General features: G+C 45.4%; 1 protein-coding gene across 2 annotated transcripts in view; it reads right to left on the bottom strand.

Moving 5' to 3' along the window:
* Positions 1–20,224, bottom strand: part of LOC116621721 (serine/threonine-protein phosphatase 4 regulatory subunit 1-like) — an 81,701-nt gene that overhangs the window by 18,383 nt on the left and 43,094 nt on the right. The window contains exons 6-9 of one of the 2 annotated variants that reach the window (XM_032387676.1): positions 12,974–13,120; positions 3,355–3,462; positions 2,452–2,517; positions 32–190 (exon numbers count right to left, since the gene is read on the bottom strand). In XM_032387676.1, coding sequence (XP_032243567.1) covers positions 32–190; positions 2,452–2,517; positions 3,355–3,462; positions 12,974–13,120 — 480 coding nt within the window. The remainder of the gene's footprint in view (positions 1–31; positions 191–2,451; positions 2,518–3,354; positions 3,463–12,973; positions 13,121–20,224) is intronic. The other variant, XM_032387677.1, reaches the window with a different exon arrangement.

Genomic DNA, 20,224 nt, shown 5'->3' with positions numbered 1-20,224 from the left:
TGGCCCACGCGGCCGAGCTGCCCGCACTTACCCATCGGCAGGGGTCGCTGATGAGCTTGATGAAGAGGGGTGACAGCTGGGCTCTGCGGACCTCGGGGGACGCGCTGTAGGACACCGCCATGAAGCACTCCGCGCAGGCTTTTCGCATCCCCCAAACATTATCTGAGCAGAGCTCAAAAAATTTTGGGATCTACCAAAGCAAATAAAACCATGCTACTCAAACTTGGCTACCCTGAGGAAGGGCAGAACCTTTTTTAATGATGTAATTAAGGCACAGCCATAAATTAACGACCAAGAAGAGGGAAATATATACTAGTCTAAAAGGAATCATTTGAGACAAAGAGAAATTATGGTAAGAAGAATAAAGAAACATTTCCCTTACCTCTTAATTCTAGTAAATGACTTGGTTAAAAGGCAGAATGACTAATATTCACATAGCTATGTGAATTATATAGAGAAAAATTGTGAAATGACCTTGAAATTGAGTGGATATCCCAACTAGCTCACCCATCCAGGTATTACGACCTTTAACTAGGGTCTTTTAGTGATAGAAGGTATATTGTTAAAAACTGATAGTAATGCAAATAATTCCTGTTCACAGAAATGCAAATTGTGTCCAGTGGAATGCACCTGATTATCACCCTGGATGCTGAGCAATTTTGAATCCCCTTGCAAGGTCACTTCAGTATCCTCTGGTCAGACCATACATGTGTGGTACTTTGAGTTCTCCATTAAGCCAGGTATTGTACCTTACTGTTTCCCTCGTGAATAAATGACTTAAATAAAATCTTTGGCATGTTCGCTTTCCATCTGTATGAAGGTCATGATCACATCGTCTTTTAAAATTTATCCTTTAATGGGGCGCCTGGGTGGCTCAGTCGGTTAAACATCTGACTCTTGATTTCGGCTCAGGTCATGATCTCAGGGCCATGAGATCGAGTCGGGCATCAGGCTGTGCACTGGGCATGGAGCCTGCTTAAGATTCTCTCTCTCCCTCTCCCTCTGCCCATCCCCCCCGCTCCTGTGCTCTTTCTCTAAAAAATATTAATAAATAAAATTTATCCTTTAAAAATGAGGCTCTGTTTTTTATATCCTAATGTAAAATAATCAGCCAAAATGCCCCACAAATGGGAATATATGATCATGGAAATATCCGCCCACAGGAAGGTTAGTATGTTGGTCACTGCTGTTCTTCATTCAGATACATTAAGTAGAAGACAACAGTTGCTGTACATTCAGAACGACAGCCCACTAAAAATTATTTTGGGGTCAGAACTATGTTGACATGGCTTGCACTTGAAATAAAATAAAATGAGCTTCTGAACTTAAATTTAAAAATCAATTTAAAGAGTATACTTTTTTGAGGTTAAATTCTAACCACACAGGTTAGATATCCTGTCCAATAAAAATCCTGTCCAGTAAAAGTCAAATAAAAATACAGGTTGGATATCCTGTCAAATAAAAGTGGCAAGCACTTATTTAGCATAGTTCTGCGTAGGCACCAGGGAAACAGAGATGAACATGATAGGGTGAAGATCCCACATCAGCAAAACTATAATGAGGTGTGATAAGAGACACGCACGTACTCTGAGCAAAATGTTATGGGGATGCTGAAAAGGGAGAAATTAATTCTCTCTGGCACAGTGGGTAGGTGAGTCTAGACAAGGAGAGGACTTGACAGAGGCATATGCACATTCAAGCTGGGTTTGAAGTGTGAGCTGGGTCCCACCAGGTGGGGAAGACACTGGAAAGAGAGGGGCAGTAATGAGCAGAGGTGTGGAAGGGGGAAAAGCAGAAAGCCTCAAGGGAGCTGAAAAGCCACCCACTGGCTAGTGAAGTGGTTCTCTGCCCTGCTGTGCATCAGAATCACGAGGGGATTTATCAGAAATGCAGACCCCTGGGCCTTACCTGCCTCCCCGCCTCCCTGCCCATCCCATGAGTCAGATGCATGGCCAAAGGTGAGACCTGCCCAGGCCGGGACAGTGTTCAGACTTGAGGAAGGCAGCTGGAGGTGAGGCAGGAAAGGCACTTATGAGGGGACCCAAAAGGCCAAAAAGAGTCTGGATTTTAACCTGTAACCTAGAAAAATCCCACTGGTCTTGAAGCCCAGGAGTGAGATGGTAGAACAGTGTTCTAGAAAGAGCAGTGGAAAAGAGACGGATAGAGTGGCTTAGACAGTGAGAAGAGACCAGGGAAAGCGACCAGTGAGGAGGTAGCAGCAAAAGCCCACAGGAAAGTGGGCTGGGGTGACATCCACGCCGTGCCATGGACCAGCTGCCTACTGCTTATGAAAAAACGTTGGCTTTGGAAGTCAAGAAATTTGGAACTGATGAATGCAAAATTGAGCTGTCATTCCAAAGTAACAGATTCATAAATACAAAACTTCACAACCAATTTTAAAAGCACCCTAAGAAATGCACTAGCAATTACGACTGGCAAAACTTCACATACCAAAAATTTCTCAGTGGCTTCTTGTCCAACGGCGTGACAAATATCACCAAAATTTGTAGCACACACCTTAAAAAGGCAAAAGGCATACCTGTTATTGTCTGCTTCTTTTTTGTCTTACCAAATTGTGACAGCTAACAAGCAGAAGCCTCGGGGGCAATGACTCCTCTAGTCAGGCACCTAACAAGCACTTACCGAGCCCACCACCTACACAGCCTAGCCCGGTGCCTCCAGTGCACTGGAAACAGAAGATTTACAACACAGTACCAAATCCTAGCACTTTCTGGCTCCTAATTGATCTCAATACATAAGGCATTTGGTTAGCAATAAAGCGAAAGAGACCCTTACTATTCTCTGCATGGTAAATGAGACCTATCTTCTTGCCGATGCGTCATGAGGAGAGACCAGAGGGAAGAGGGCCGGTTACACAGCAAGGAGGAGGAGGAGGACAAGGAGACTGTTGAGGGAGGTGTGGCAATGGCCTTCGAAAGGAAGAATCTGGTAACCAAGTGAACAAGCGACTGAAAGGGAAGGGGAGGGCAGGGGTTAGCATTGGAAGGTACGGCAAAGGTAAGAGGGTTCTGAGCAAAGCAGGCCAGATCATGAAAGGCCATGCATGTCAGGGCAAGGGCATCTAACTGCAAGCAGCAAGGTCCCAGAGCTGGTCCTTCTGTGTCTAAGAGCAACGGGCTTACTCTCACAGGATCTCGTCCTCAGGTCCCTATGCACGCCCTAGTTTCTGTAAAAATGGGCAACGCTGCTCACACGTTTTCCTCACAGAGGTCACAGGGGCCACATTTCTCTTCCAGCCTGCATCTACTGAAGAAGTCAGGACACTTCCAAGGAATCGATTTTGAATTTTCTAACTTTTTAAATTTGTCAAGTTTTGAAACTATATGTCCCAACCTTCCGGACTTGAAAGAACTTCCCATCACCACACAGTTCGCAGAATCGAGGCAGCAGCAGGCTTTCAACTGTGCTCTTGCTCAGCATGGAAGCCAGTTTGCAGATTATCTATAAATGAGAGAAAAATCAGAGTCACTTGAAATACCAAAGCACATGTATTGCACCACGTATCACTAATTAAATTCCAAAAGCTGATATTCAAAATATTGCCAAAATACCCAGGAAGTAAACACACAGAACACCTTCTTTTGAGTTTTGTCAAGTGATGCGATCAATAGAAGGCCAAATTTTCCTCAAGGTTTACTCAGATAAGAGTCTGTCTGAAGCTCAAGAGTTGCCATTTGCCAGGTACCCAGCATATGTCTGAAACATCAATGAACACTTTTTGTGTTCTAACTCATTTTACTTCCCTCAAACCCTATGACCTGGGTATTATTTATCCTTACTTTTGCAGATAAGGACACTAACACTCAAAGAGGTTAAGTGATACAACCAAAACCCAGCAGTGGTGAGGCGGGACACACAACTGGTCAGAGAGTAAAAGCAACCCAGGAATTGCACTACTTGGTATTTACCCCCAAAATACAAAAACACTAATTCAAATGGATACATGTACCCCTGTGTTTATTGCAGCATTATTTACAACAGCCAAAGTATGGAGGCAGCTCAAGTGTCCACTGATAGACGACTGTATACAGAAGATGTGGGGGGGTGTGTGTGTGTGTACATATATGTATATATGTGTGATGGAATATTACTCAGCCATAAAAAAGATGAAATCTTGCCATTTGCAATGACATGGATGGAGCTAGAGGGTATAATGCTAAGCAAAATAAGTCAGTTAGAGAAAGACAAATACCATATGATTTCACTCATATGTGGAATTTAAGAAACAAAACAAAAGAGCAAAGTAAAAAAAAGAGAGAGAGGCAAAACCAAGAAACAGACTCTTAACTATAGAGAACAAATTGATGGTCACCAGAGGGGAGGTGGGTGGGGGGATGGGGAAATAGGTGATGGGGATGAAGGAGTACACTTGTCATGATGAACACTGGGTGTTGTATGGAAGTGCTGAATCACTGGGTTGTATACCTGAAACTAACATTACACTGTATGTTAACTATACTGCAATTAAAATAAAATAAATAAAATAAAAAGAAAATGACTGGTAGGCACTGGAGAGTGACCAGGTGCTGGTGGAAACTGAAGGAAAGCAGATCCTTGAGAGAAGGAGCCATGCTGGGTAAAATGTGCATTGCTCCTGCTTTTCTGCCCAAGCACACCCCCTGTTCTGCATGGCTATGCAGTATAGCTAGACCTCAAGCAAAAGTTATAGCTTTACTGGCTTGAAAAGTAAGAGAACAAAGAGTGAGGTTGCCAAAGCAGCCAAAAAGTGAGGGTAGAAATCCTGGGAAGGAAGGAAGCAAGCAAGCAAGCAAGCTAAAAAAGGGAGAGCCCCCAAATCTGTGATCAAATACTACTCTAATCCTTGGCTGAACTCGGAGCCATGCATACACAGAGGAGATGGTAAGGTTCACAGGAAAAAGCCAAATGCTTGAAAGCAGAAGGAACTGAGTGGTTTCAGCTGCTGACTATTACAGAGGAAAGAGAATCTGAACTCTTTGCTAGAACAAAGTCAACACTCTTCAGAAGAAAGTAACAGAATCCAGAGTTTCTACAATGTTTCATCAGGAAGCTAATAAGAGGCAATAAAAAATTCATAGACATTACACTTATCATGATGAACACTGAGTAACGTATAGAATTGCTGATGTATAGAATTGCTGAATCACTACATTGTTCACCTGAAACTAATATAACTCTGTATGTTAATTACAGTGGAATTAAAATTAAAAACTTAATATTGAAAAAAAACAGGTATCTAGAAAAAATCCATAGACATGCGAGGAAATAGGAAAATGTGACCCATAGTCAAGAAAAATATGTCAGTAGAAACAAACTCATAGAAGATCCAGACGTTAGCATCAGCATACTTTTAAAAGGCTTTAAAGCAGCTGTTATAAATATGCTCAAAAAAAATATGAACTAGTCATACTGAATGAACAGATAGGAAATCTCATCAAAGAAATGGAAACTATAATAAAGAACCAACCAAGCCTGCTGGTAATAACATAGTAACTTGGTCCAACATACCCTCCGGCACATAACAATTAGAGAATCTTGAAAAAAAATTAAAAACTACCATTTGAGAGCCTGGAGAGCAACCAAAAGGCAGAAGCTAGAGGGGAGGTTATCCTTCAAAGATGAACTACAATGAGAAAGATCTGGAAGATAGATCCAAAATCTGTGTATTCAATTTGCTGAGATCTCTGGCTGACTGCTAAATTATACATGCATGAGGAAGATCCCAGGGGACCCAGCAAAGGAGCAGTGGCTGGAAACAAAGTAAGCTGAGCAGATATTTCAGCAGCTGCTCACCACCAAGGAGAGAGCAGGGAGGTGGAGACCAGACAAGACACATGCCTGCTACATCAAAAATCACTTTAGAGCACTTTATAAAATGAAATAGACATCTAGTACCAAAAAAAAAAAAAAAAAAAAAAAAAATCACTTTAGAGAAATAAAACAGAATCCAGAGTCTCTGCAGTGTATCACTTGTAATGTCTGGTGTTCAATTAAAAATAACTACCTATGTGTTGACAGGAAAAGGTGACCCATAATAAAGAAAAAAAGCACTCGACGGAAATCAACACCAAGATGTTCCAAATGTCACAACTCTTACACAAGGACTTTTAAAAAGCTACTATAGGGCGCCTGGGTGGCTCAGTTGGTTAAGCGACTGCCTTCGGCTCAGGTCATGATCCTGGAGTCCCGGGATCGAGTCCCGCATCGGGCTCCCTGCTTGGCAGGGAGTCTGCTTCTCCCTCTGACCCTCCTCCTTCTCATGCTCTCTGTCTCTCATTCTCTCTCTCTCTCAAATAAATAAATAAAATCTTTTAAAAAAATAAATAAATAAAAAGCTACTATAAATATAACAAGGATTAAGAGGAAAATGTAAGCATAAAAAACATATAAAGAATCTCTATATCACAGAGATACAGAAACTATAAAACAGGTCAGAGTGGAAATTCTAGAGTTGAAAGATACAATAACTGAAATTAAAAACCTAATGGGTAGACCTACCAACAGGTCAGAGATGACAAGAGTCACTGAACTTAAAGACAGATCAATAAAAATGATCAAATCTGAACATCAGAGAGAAAAATGACTAAAACAACAAAAAGAACCTCAAAGACCTGTGGGGCAATAGGAAGCACCCCAACTTTGTGTAATCTGAGTCCCAGACAGAAAGGAGAAAGAGAATGGTGCAGAAAAAAAGTACTCAGAGGAACACTAGCCCAAAACTTCCCTAATCAGGCAAAGAGCATCAACACACAAATCCAAGGACTTCACAAAAGGCAAAGCAGGATAAGCATTCACTCTGCAAAGATAAAGAGAAAAATCTTAAGAGCAAGCAGAGAAAAGAAGGATGCTATAAATATAGTACAGTATGCATGACAGCTGACTTCTCCAGAAGACAACAGGATGAGATTTTAAAGCGATGCCAGAAAAAAACAAAAACATACCAATCAACCCACAAGTCAATATCCAGTAAAACTATTAGCCAACAGTGAAGGCAAAATAAAGGCATTTCTGGATAAAAAGAGAAATCTCATTCTCAGCCAATCAAGCTCAAAAAAGGACTTAGGTTCTTTAGGCTGAAAGTATGATACCAGATGGAAACTCAGATCCAGGAAAGAAAGGAAGAGTACCAAAAATGGTAAAAATGTGAGTATAAAAGGCTATTTTTTCTCTTTTCTTAATTTCTTCAAAAGATATAATTGTTTAAATCAAAATTTATAATATTGTATTACCAGGTTCATAAGGGACATGTATGTCATAATGTATATGAAAACAATAGCACAGAGGAGGAGAGGGAGTGAATGGAATGACATTGTTGCAGGGTGCTACAGTTTTTCAAAATCCTCACAGAGGAATTAAAATATAGTACTATAAAAATACTCAACTAGTCCAAAAGAAGGCAGGAAAGAACAGAGGAACAAAAACAGATGAGATAAATGGAAAAAAAAATACCAAAGTGGTAGAACTACCAAATATAATCAATAATTATATTAAACATAAACAGACTAAAGACTCCAATTAAAAAGCAGAAACTGACAGACTGGATATAAAAGCAAAGCCCACCTCCATGCTAATGAAAGCAGGAACACTTTAAACATAAAGATATTTGCAGATTACTGTCAGAGGTAATGTCATTCCTTAATAAAAGGGTCAATATAGCACAAAGATATAAACATAAAAGCTTTACATGCTTAAAAGGGAAAAGATGGACTTAAAAAGTTTTTCCTCCTTAATAATCTAGAAAAATATAAGCAAACTGAATTGAAGTAAATAGAAGGAAGTAAATAGAAAGTAGATATCAATGAAAAAGAAAATAATGAAATCAGCAAAACCAAAAATAGATTATTTGAAAATATCAATAAAATTGATAAAGCCCTAGCAAGACTGATGATCAAGAAAGAAAAAAAGGGGGGAGGAAACACAAATTACCAATATCATAAATGAAAGGGGAACATACTACAGATCTTACAGGCATGAAAGGGATAAGGATATATTTTTTTCAAGATTTTATATATTTATTTGAGAGAGAGAGAGCATGAGCATAAGCAGGGGTGGGGAGGGGCAGAGGGAAATCCCCACTGTGCAGGGAGCCAGATGCAGGGCTTGATCCCAGGACCCGGCGATCATGACCTGAGCCGAAGGCAGACGCTTACCTGACTGAGCCACCCAGCATCCCAAAAGGGATAAGGAAATATTGCAAGCAACATTAGTCCAATAAATTTAACAACTCAGATGAAATTAATAAATTCCCTAAAATGCACAACTTACCCACTGACACAGATGAAATAACAAATCTGAATATCCCCATATCTGAATTGGATTTGCTATCAAAAACCATCTCACAAAGAAAACCCTAGCACCAGAGGTTTTACTGGTGAATTCTAACAAATACTTAAGGGAAAAACAACACCAATTTTGAACAAAATCTTTCAGAAAATAAAAGAGCAGGGAATGTTTCCCAACTCATTTTTTGATGCCCAAATAACCCAGATTCTAAAACCTGACAAAAACTAATAGGAAAAGAAAATTGCCTACAATAGTCCTCTTGAATACAGATATGAAAATCAACAACACAATGTAAGCAAATAATGGAGAAGGGAGCACTCTTCATGGTGGAAGATCAACTTGAACCATCAATGGACACCATACTAGTAGGGGGAAGTCTGATGAAAAGCACACTCTGACTCCCCTTCTTACGTCCAGAGGAGAAAGTAGTACATAAAAACTGGGCAGACACCACCTCTATCTCCTAAGTCCCCAGTTAATGACGGCCAAAGTCAGAACACACTGAAGTCTTGGGTCTCCCGCCGTGATACATGAGAACACGTTTCTTCACCTTTCTTGTCAGAAACGCAGAGCCTGAATCTAATCAGGGAAACATCAGACAAACCCAAACTGGGAGACATTCTGCCCAAGAACTGGCCTGTGCTCTTCCAACATGTTAACGTTACAAAATTCAAAGGCTCAGGATCTGTTCCAGATACAAGGAGACCAAAGTGTTGTGACAATTCCGTGCATTGTGTGATCCTGGACTGGCTCCCAGACAAATGACATCTGCATGTGAACTGTGGATGAGATATTAGCATCATATCAAAGTTAGACTTCTTGATTTTGATCGATGTACTATGGTTGTTTAAGAGAGTATTTCCTTGTTTTTAGGAAATACATACTGAAAAATGTGGGACGAAAAGGGCATAATGCCTCCAATTTCCTCTCAAATGGCTCAGAACAATACTTCATCACACATGTATGTGTATGTGTGTGTGTGTAAGGACAGAGACTGTAACAAACTACAGGAGGACCTGGTAGAGGGTATGCAAGAGTTCAAGAGTCCGTTCCTGAAAATTTTCTACAAGTTTAAAACTAAAACAAAATGAAAACTCACCCCCCAAAATTTTTAAAGAACTCTCCCACTCCCCCCACCAAAGAAAAAAAGATGGAAGGAGGAAGAAGGGGGAGGACTTCCTGTCTCTGTGGTCTGCTCTTCCCACCGTACACATGGCTTTAGCAGAGAAAGGTCCTGGGTTAGCAGCTCACCCACAGCTACTTGGAATCTGCACACAGCAAACATGAGGGAAAAGCACACTGACTGGCAGGAAGAGGGGTGGGGCCGAGGGGAGGGGAAATGATCCCCACAAAACGAAAAGGCTTGCGTCTTCCGAGCTCGGAGGACACATCTCTCTGACCTGACTCGAGGCAGAGTTGTACAGAGTGGTGGCCACAATAAATGAGCACGCAAAGCTCCCGTATCCAGGGGAACAGACAACTGAAGAGTGCCCAGTAGCTCCGTCTACCCCTCTCCATCTGCCACACCCACATGACCTTATTACTACCAGTATAAAACAAATACAGAGTCATTAAAAGCCAGCCAGCACACCAAGTGACAAGAAATGATATTCCCGTGGCCCTGGGAACTACTTGCATGGAATGACGATCTTCACTTAGTTGCTTGGAGCCAACTATTCTTTATAATACACAACCACAACATTCTTTTTAAATAAATGCACAAATAAAAATGAGCTTAAAAATAGGAATGACGACAAAAAATGAGGAAGCCTTAATGTGAAAACGTGTTGAGAGAGAAAAATAGGCTTCTGACAATTAGTTATAATCTCAGAATGCTAATGGCCTTCCTGCAAGCAAGAGGAATTATAATTGGTCTCTGGTGGCCTGTTTATGCTGTCTAGATATAATTACAGGATGCAGCGCTTCCAGTTTTTACCGATTCATTCATTCAACAACTAACATTTATTTAGTACTGACTCTGGGCCTGGCACTGTGCTGGATGCCGATGGCGGAAAGACACCTGTGTTTAGAAGCTCACACTTCTGAAGGAGAAATAAACAAGTCAAGTTCACAATTCGATTGCTAAAGGAGGGAGTCACGGACATTGTCTGCCATCTATAGAAAGATTTCACAAACCAAAATGCGCATGTCTGTGAGAAAGCAGGATGGAAGAAACCAGCCTGTAATTTACACTGCATAACTCAATTTAAAAATGCCCAGGCCATGTCTACTTGGCTACCTTTGATTTCCCTAATCAAGTATGCACTAGGGTTGCTGGCACCAGAATCAACTGATTGTAACCCCTAACGAGAATGAAAAGGCGAGAGCACAGACACACATTTTGCCGATGGAGGCATGCAGGTTCCTTTGGGCAAGAAGCAATTCCTTTAGAACCACACTATTCTGGGATGGTGCGTGTTTACGGACAGGGGGCTGTAGCAGCATTCACACCACGTGGCTGGAAAGAGAGCCCCAAACAAGCAGCACGACTGGTTTCTCTCCTCACCCATCACCCTCCTCACCGGCACATGGGGCCGGCAGTATCTGGGGGTCACTCACAGCCCAGCTGGGAACCCTGCCCTCCTTGCGGAGCTCTCCAAACCACACATTTGGGCTGCTTCTCCTTGAGGAATGAAAGCCACTCTCTCTATCCATCCTGTCACTTCCTAGCTAACGAGAACAGCACCCTCCGGGATTCTCGACACCGGGTGCCCAAGGAGTAAGATCCGTCCAGTGACCCCTTCCCCTTGGCCTCCAGGAGAGGAACTCCGGGGCTCCAGGAGAGGAACACAGGACAGCTTCCAAATCTGACCAAAGCACGCAGGGGCCTGACCAGGCACCCCGAATCCTGCTTCCAACAAGGCTCCGTGGGGAGAGAAGTGGAGCTCCTCCAGAAATACCCTGAAACGTAGGTGCACCTCAGCCTGAGGAGGGTTCGAGACTAATTGTTCTTGGCAGCCACATTTGAAAGCTTACACATTCGAGTAATGATATCAGCCACTCACTTAGAATGAAAAATACAATTTATGTGAACTAATTTGTTCTGTAAGTGAGTTGTGGAGATAGCTTTTTGAAGGCTTGTTGTATTTTCCAAATATTTTCACCGGAAGAAGAAGAGGGAGGAGGAGGACGGTGAGGAGGAGGAGGAAAAGAATATTGCTGGCAAGAATGGAGTGGCTGAAAACAAAACAAAATAAAAATCATGCAAAAACGCCTTGAGCATTATTTTTCATGCTATTATCAGTCTTGAGGGATAAGATATTTGGTTGTCGGTTGTAACCTTGGAAACTTGCCTAACCAACTTTCCAACAAAGAAGAAGATCTAGCTGGCAAAGTTCACTGCTCAACTGCCAAATATTCCAACTAAATGATATTATCCAGGTTCATTTTGCAAAATAAATTTAATTTCTTATAGGGAAACTTGAAATTTATAAAAGAACCCTGGAGAATTTGAATTTTAATAATCAATTATTCTTCAGCCTGATTCATCTTATAAACATATGGAATATGCAAAAACTTAAATTAGTTTAAAAAGCCAGCCCTGTAACTCATAGTTGAGGAAAACTTTTACATAAATGAAGAATAATTGCCAAATGCTCTGATGCTATAATACAATTTTTTAGCTCCACACTCTATGTTTCCTCACTTTGAAAAAGAATTCCTTTTTCCAATGTCATTCTTTTCCAACCAAGAAAACAATTATCTTCTAGATATTATTGTACTCATAACGAAGGCCCATGATTTTTTTTTTTTTAATCCTTAGGTATGATTTTCCTAAAATGCTGGGATAATCCTGAGTCTTCTGTAAGAGAAACAGGGGGCTGTTCTGTGCAGCACCGTCTGCCTGGGTCAGTGGAGGGAAGGAGCCACAGAGAAGATGGCCACGGATGACCTTCCCTTGGGCCACAAAGGAGAAGGCATGAGGACAAGCCAGGGAGTCTGTGTCTGGGGAAGCAGGGAGAGCCACCACTGGCTGATCAGCAGCTACTATGTGAATAAGGTTCCAGAAGCAGGTAGAAAGTCCTTGACTCTGCAGTCACGTTATGACGGGTACAGGATCTTACAAACCCAAGGAAACCACAAAATTAACTATTAAAGGAAGAAGAAATTTAGTATTTGTGCTAGTCCTTTAACTGTACACCTTTAACTGGTATGAGCAGATGCTTCAATAGGGCACATCCCAAACTGCCGTGGACATTCTGGCCAAACCTGCACTCTTCAGAGTGGACTCTCATATCTGCTCACATACCTACCCAGCACTCTCTTGTCCTAAACTATACACAGACACTCACGTCTACTGGATTTTCTTGAACTGCCCAACCACAACCTAAAATCATCGCCCATACTAGACTGGGTTCTGTACTCTGGGAAACAGGGCTCATGATCCCAGTGGGTCCAAAGACTGATTTACCTGTAAATCTCTGCATCTTGCTTCACCTCAGCCTAAACTACTTTGATTTCGACAGCTTTGCCATCTTAAAACACCTGGTGATCTAAGGATAATCATTTCTAAAACATGCTCAGATCTGAACTGTGAACGTTCTCTGACCAAGGCCACATCGCCAGCCACCTTGTTTAGGGGGAAAGTGCTGGCCAACAATGAACACATGTGAAACCTCAAGTCATGCACACCCCAAATTATGGGACAATCCACCAAGGTGTGGGGCTGTCGTTCCCTACACAGACTTACGTTCACAGCTTCTGCTTTATATTCGTCATCACTGTCCGGGGCAGAGAGCGCCAGCAGGATTGGACACACTTTGTTTTCAATATCGTGTTGGGAAATTAGATCTTGTTCCAGAAGGATCAAGAGTACTTCCTGACTTGATTTTCTAACCTAGAAGAGGAAAGAAAGGCAAAAGGTGAAACACCGAATGAGCTGAAGTGCTCTCAGGATCCAGACCAAACTCCCTGAGCAGAGTACCAAGCTGACCGCCCTGTCCTCTGCGGCACACGCGAACCACACAGGGCGTCTGGCCCGCCACGTGTACTTCCAACCCAAGGCCTCAAAATACGCCGCTCCCTCTGCCTGGCTGGTTCCTACCGTTCCTCTCTCAGGCCAAACATCCCCTTCCCCAGGACCCCATTCAGGTCATGTCCCCCATCTGTCCTCCAACAGTGCCCCCCACTTTGCCCTCATGGCTCAGACCCCGGACTTCTGCACAGACACACCCATACACGTCCACAGAAGGCCACGGGGCAGGGGCCCAGAGATGAGCCCCAACGAGGCAGGACTCGGAAGCCTTCTCAGTCCCAGGGAGGAGGGGCGAGCGAGCACTAGAAGGCAGAGGGACCCCAAAAAGCTGGACAGAGAACATATCTGGGGACGTGAAAGCACAGGAAACTCCCAATTTACAGAGCAAGGAATGGAAGATGCAGCCCATTGCAGTGACACTGAAGGAGGGAAAGAGCACCGGGACCCAGAGCGCACACAGAGTGGCAGGTGAGCAGACAGCAGTTACAAAATAAGCTACGGAGGCACTCTGACATGGAAGCTTCCAAACAAGTGACAAGATGAAAACGGTATTTTAGAAAGATCATTCCGGCAGCGGTGTTCCAAGTCAACCGGAGGCGATGAAAGGCTGAGGGCAGAGAGGTTAGCCAGGTAGCCACCGCAACAGCCCCAGAGGGAGGGGCAGGCAGAGGAAAGGGGATGCCCCGGCGATATTACCAGGCCTGGGTGACAGGACACAGTGTCCAGCCAGAGGCAGTGAAAGTCCCCCATAACTCGGAGATGTCAGACACTTATTGAGCTCTCCGGCACATGCCAGGAGCAGAGAACGTGCGAGGTGCGAGGAGCACAGCCGAGGGCAGACCCTTCGGCCGCCTCGCTACATGACTCAGTCCCAGGTAGCAGCTGAGGACTCCAGAGGGCGGCAGCGCAGGGAGGACACGGCAGGCAGGGGCAGGCGGGCAGGTCCTCGGCTGAGGACATGGAGCAGAATGTCAAAGGCAGTCAGAACCCTGCTGAGGGCAGGGGGTGAAGGGTGGACCCCAAACGTTATGTACCTCCAACCTCTGGAGTCTTTGAATGTGACCTTTTGTGGAAAAAGGGTCTCTGCAGATGTGATTGGGGGTCACGTTAAGGACCTGAGGTCACCTGACATTAGCAGGGTGACCCTAAGGGCAATCACAAGTGTCCTTATAAGAGAAAGGCAAGGGGAGAGGACAGACAGAAGAGGAGGAGGCCACAGGAAAACAGAGGCAGAGGCTAGGGCGGCGCAGCTGGAAACCAAGGGGGTCCACACCTCCAGAAGCTGGAAGAGACAAGGAACAGAATCTCCCCTGGAGCCTCCAGAGTGAGCAAGACCCGGATGATACCTTGATCTTGGACTTCCAACCTCCCCACCTGTGAGACAATAAATGTGTGCTGTTTTAAGCCCCCAGCTTGTGGTGCTTGGTTACGGCTGCCCCTGGGGACTGTTAGAGCAAGCAAGGAAAGGGAGAGGACAATGGGCTCAAAGATAGGAGATGAGCTCTGGGGACACAGGGCAAGTCAGGGCACGGCACCTCAAGCGACCCAGGGGAGGCTGAAGCCAGCTGGGGTGGGGAAGGGCACCGGGGAGCCCCAAGGGTTGCAAAGCAGAGGAGTGACAAGAGCAGACACAGCTTCAGTGAGGGTGACAGTTTAAGCCTCAAGTGGCTCTAAAAGCTGCAAGAGCGGGCGAGGGGCTCCCGGGCAGAGATGCTCTGGCTGAGGCCTGGAATTCGGGAGGGCAGGGGGGCCAGAAAGGAGAGGGGAGGTTTGAGAGACACTGCTGGAGAGAGCTAAGCTCGTCACTGGAAAACCAAATACGACCCTGGGGTCTTTGCCTCAGGCCACCAATCACCAAATGGAAAAAATGGAGAAGGAAGACTGAAGGTAAAGAGAACTGGTGTCTGAGCTTGGGGGCCCAATGTGATGCACTGGACGCCTCGGGAGAACCGTCACTGGGCGGTGCAGGCTCGTGAACTCCTAGGGGAGAGACAGCCCTGTGCACGTGGCTCTGCTCCACCCCGGAAGCAGACGAGACCACCAAGGGAATCCTGACACAGTAAGAAAAAGACCAGACCACGCCCTGGAGGGCGGGCAAGGGCCAGGGCCAGCGCTGGAGCTTAGGGAAGAGCAGACCAGCAGGAAAGGAAGGGGTGGGGGGACACTTGGGTCACCCACAGGAGACCCTGCACTGGTTTCCAGGCTGCGCCCCATCTGCATCCTCCGGGGCCAGGGGCTGAGGGCTCTCTGAGCCTCGGCTTCTTGTCTGTAGAAGTACACAGTGACAGCATCCGCCTCCAAGGGCAGCTGTGGGGTGACACAACCTACAGACACGAAGGGCTCAGAACAGTGTGTGGGGTGGGGCGCCTGGGTGGCTCAGTCAGTTAAGCATCTGCCTTCGGCTCAGGTCATGATCCCAGCATCCTGGGATCGAGCCCCATGTCCAGGCTCCCTGCTCAGCGGGGAGTCTGCTTCTCCCTTCTCCCTTCTCCCCCTGTTCTTACGCTCTTGCACAGGTGCTCTCTCTCTCTCTCTCTCTCTCTCTCTCTCTCCCTCCCCCTCTCAAATAAATAAATAAAATATTAAAAAAAAAAAAAAAAAGAACAGGGTGTGGGGTCCGGTCTCCCCCAAATGAATCCTGCTTTACTGTGACTAAAATCATATGACTAGTTGCCAAGAGAGGGATGTAAGAGGTAATAAGACCATCCCAGTGCACACTGACCTAATGCTGAGCTCCAGAAGGAACAGAAAACATGTCTCCGTCACCTGTGCATCCCATCGGTGGGGGGGAGCAATGCTAAATGTCTAGGAGGCAGCCAAGAAAGGTTTCTTCAAAGACCCAAAAGTCATTAATGGTGACAAATGGTGCAAAAAAAAAATCAAGTAAAGGCAAAAAAGAAGTCACTGGATAGATAAATTGTGGGAAGAATATAAATGCAATACCATCACCTGGTTAAAATGAATGACCACGAGCTCTTGGGATCGATGTGGATAGATCTTAAAAAGGGAGGGATAAAAGCAAGTGGCAGAATGGAAAGTACAGTGTGATGCCATTTATATAAGGTTTTAAAGCACCTAAAACAAGACACTCTCTTATTCAGGGCCACTTACACGAGTGGTGGGACTATAAAACTCTGGACACCCCGGGGCTCAGGGTAGTGGTTTCCTACAAAAGGGGAGGGAGGGAGAACGGCCTGGGGAGGGCACAGCACAGTTTTAACCAGATCTACAACCTATACATAAAAAATTAAACAGGTCTGAAGCAAAATTACAAAAGTTTAACATTTGTTGAGTGAGTGTAATAGGTATATGGGTACTTATTACACAATCCTCTCGTGTGATTAAAACTTCTCATGGTTTTTTAAAAATCAAAACTATCTTTGAAGAAACAAAAACACTGGATTTCACAGTGAGACGAGCTGAGTCCACGGCAAGACACCTCTCGGCTGCAGTGGGGCCAGCTGCTGCCTAGCTGGGAGCCCATGCAGGGCAGAGGATGCAGAGCTTCCTTTTTCGAGAAGCTTGGCAGTGGGGAAGGGAGTGGTGGTGCGCTCAGGGGAGAGGCCAGGGCACAGAGGGTTGAGGGAGATGGAGGCATGATGAAAATCAAAAGAGAAAAGCCAATGAGAGAGACTGGAAAAATGGGCCAGCTCTGAGACAAGAAGATGGGAACAAAGAGGGAAATGAAGACATCGCACTGAAGAGGGGCTGGGACCCCCGTGTCCCCTGAGAGAGAAGGCAAGTAGCTCAGGACAGCCAGAAAAATGTGGCCACACTAGCAAACGGAGAGGTGGCAGCTGCCTCAGTCCCACAACACACTACTAAAACGCCACCAGGTACCAGGCCCTGTGCTCGGGCACGGAGACAATCAAGTAAGACACAGTTCCGACAGCCAGTGCTCAGAGTCTAACATGGGAGAGAAAATACCAGTCACGACATCCAGAAGAGCCTGGGCGGTCCCAACACATACACCAGATGAGCCTCGGGAAACGGGGCCTGGCATCCCGGGCTCCCTCGGCAGCTCATGGCGCCCCAACACACACACCACATTTCTCTGCACTCGGCTCCCGCGCCTCCAAAACAAAGAGGAATGAACAAGCATGCCCATACTTCACAGGGTGGTTACGAAGAGTAAACAAGATAATCCTCACTAATCCTGGAGCACAGTGTGTCACACCCTGAGAGCTCAAGCAACACTAGCTGTTAGCAGTACCAGCAACGTGGTAATGATATCACTATCGTGCCTGATTTCGTGATTTCGTACCTCCCATGAGTCCCTGCAAAGCGCACTGGCCCTGAAGAGTACCTGATGACCAACGGAGGGAGGCCTGCGCCGCAGATGCTCGACCAACCTGACAGACCCACTCCCACAGGCAAAAAAATCTGAGTCTTGGCCGAATTCAGAATCCTACCTCCTCGGGGACCCTGCAGCATCCCCCCAGGGAGCAGGTCTGAAAGGGCTGGCCTCGGTTAAAGTGAGGAAGACATGGACAGGAGGAGAGGAGAGGCATCTGGAAGGAGCAAGGCCGCCAGCACGGGCAGAAGGGAAAGGGTGCACAGATGGGGCGGCCCACACAGGAGTCGGCTGTGCCTGAAGGCATTAGAGTCTGAACGAAAAACCTTCGGGAAGATCGGACTCTGCCATATTTCTGTGTTTAAAGGTGACAGGAATGGAGAAGAGGGGGTGTACCCAAAAGAGTTCTGTTTATTATGGAAACAAAGGACACCTGGCAAGGCCTGGCTGGGCAGGGGGGCGGGAGAAGGGAGGGTTTGGATGGCCCCAGGCTGGGGCTCCAGGGAACCAAAGGAAGTATGAGCGGATCCACTTGTTGAGAGAATAGATGAAGACGAAGGCCTCTGTTTTCTCACTCAAGCAAAAGGCAAGGTCGCCCATTTGGTGGACGACAGGCCAAGGTGGAGAGGCTTGATGACAGTGGCAAAGGTCTGCAAGAGCAGCCTTGGATGATGTAAGACCAGCTGAGGAGGGATGAGCGGCAGGGCCGGCAGGCAGCGCTGTGCATCTGGCTGCGATCAGAATCTGTAAGTCTGTGATGGCACCAGTCAATGCACGGCAGCGGCCCCCACCCGCACCCCGCCCTACACTCGGCCTCTGGGACCTGAGAGTCTGCGAGTTGTGGATGGGCGGACAGGCAGAGACAGAGTGGCGGGGGCACTGTCAGAAAGGCGTGCAGATGGGGAGGCCACCAGAAAGGGGAGGCTGACGGAGGGGGCACCCAAAGCAGAACAGGAAATGAAGGCAGGAGGACAAGGAGAGGTGGGAGCCACAGGCCTCTAGGACAGGAAGGCTCAGGGTGGTGGCAGAGCAAGGAGGGACAGGAGAGAGCCTGGGGTCCAAATCACAGTTCCAGCCACTCCCCTTCTGGAACCAAACAGATGGCAATGATATATGACAAAGGTCAAGGACATGTCAAGTTCTTTGACCCAGTACAATCGCATCTTCAAGAATATATCCAAAGGAAAAAAGAACAGCCAATGGAAGAATATAACTGCATCCTTTATAATGCTCACTGCATCCACTGCACAAAAAGGCTGAAAGAAAGCTAAGCACTCAACAAAAGTAAAAACAAAGATTATGAAGATGTACAATGTCTACTACACGCCAGTGAGCTTTCTGGGGCAGGAAATCTGTCCTACTCATGTCTTTATCCCCAGCACAAAGCACCACGCTCGGCTCATAACGGGCATTCAGAAGCCGTCGGAATAAATGAATGAATGGGAGAAACTGCATCACATTATGATTAGACCCATGTGGGAAAAAATGGAAGCACCTGAAGAAGAAAATGCAAAAATAATCAAAATACTGCCATTTGGAGAGTGGAAAAAGGAGGACTTTCTTCCTTATTCGAATACTACATTTAATCGTGTCACAGTGTAACAGTTAAAGTATTTGCTCTTTAAAAATGCTTAGATTAAGGGAGAAATACAAGCCAAAACTGCAGAACTTCTTGAAAACAACAATAATGAAAACTTGGCATATCATTAAAAATTATAAATATGGGGGCACCTGGGTGGCTCAGTTAAACATCCAACTCTTGATTTCAGCTCAGGTCATGATCTCAGGGTCGTGAAATCGAGCCCCGCGTCCCACTCTGTGCTGGGCATGGAGCTGCCTGGGATTCTCTCTCTCTCTCTCCCTCTGCCCCTCCCCCTGCCTTGTGCTCTCCCGCTCGCTCTCTCTCTAAAAAAAAAAAAAATTATAAATACCTTTAGCCTTTGTGCAAATCCATTCCCACAATAACTCAGAAATAGAAAGGCTGCAAGGCTACTTGTTGCAACAATTTTGAAGTGACAAAACAGTAGAAATAACCCAAATGTCTATCAATAAACCATGCCACATCTCCCCAGCGGAGTACATGCTGCTGGAAAAAGGGATGAGGAAGCTTTGCCCCACCTGCTACGGATTGATCTGCAGAATACCCTGGACAGCGGGGAAAGCAAGGGACAGAGCACCATGCACAGTATGCCACTTGCATCTGAGAAAGTAACACGGGGGTGCAGAGCAAAAGGACACGTGCATATGTGCTTCGAGTTATCTGTGTGTATTTTTTAAAGGTAAGAATAAACCAAAACCTGGAAAAAATGGCTATCTACAGGGGAGGGAGGGAACAGATGGGCGAGATAGGGATGGAAGTCAGATTTTTCTTTTCTTTTTTTTTTTAAAGATTGTATTTATTTATTTTAGAGAGGAGGAGGGGCAAAAGGGGAGGGAGAGGGAGCGAGAGAGAACCTCGAGCAGACTCTGCACTGAGCATGGAGCCCGACACGGGGCTCAATCTCACGATCCTGAGATCATGACCTGAGCTGAAACCAAGAGTCGGACCCTTAACCAACTGAGCCACCCGGGTGCCCCAGAAGTCAGATTTTTCCGAATGTACTTTGTTTTACAGTTTGACTTGGAATTATGTAAAAACATTTTAAATAATTATAAGTCTAAATTAAATCAAA

Source organism: Phoca vitulina, unplaced genomic scaffold, assembly GCF_004348235.1.
Source record: "Phoca vitulina isolate PV1807 unplaced genomic scaffold, GSC_HSeal_1.0 scaffold50, whole genome shotgun sequence".
Taxonomy (NCBI): domain Eukaryota; kingdom Metazoa; phylum Chordata; class Mammalia; order Carnivora; family Phocidae; genus Phoca; species Phoca vitulina.
Note: the sequence above shows the minus strand (reverse complement) of the source record. Positions and strands in the feature narration are given on the sequence as shown.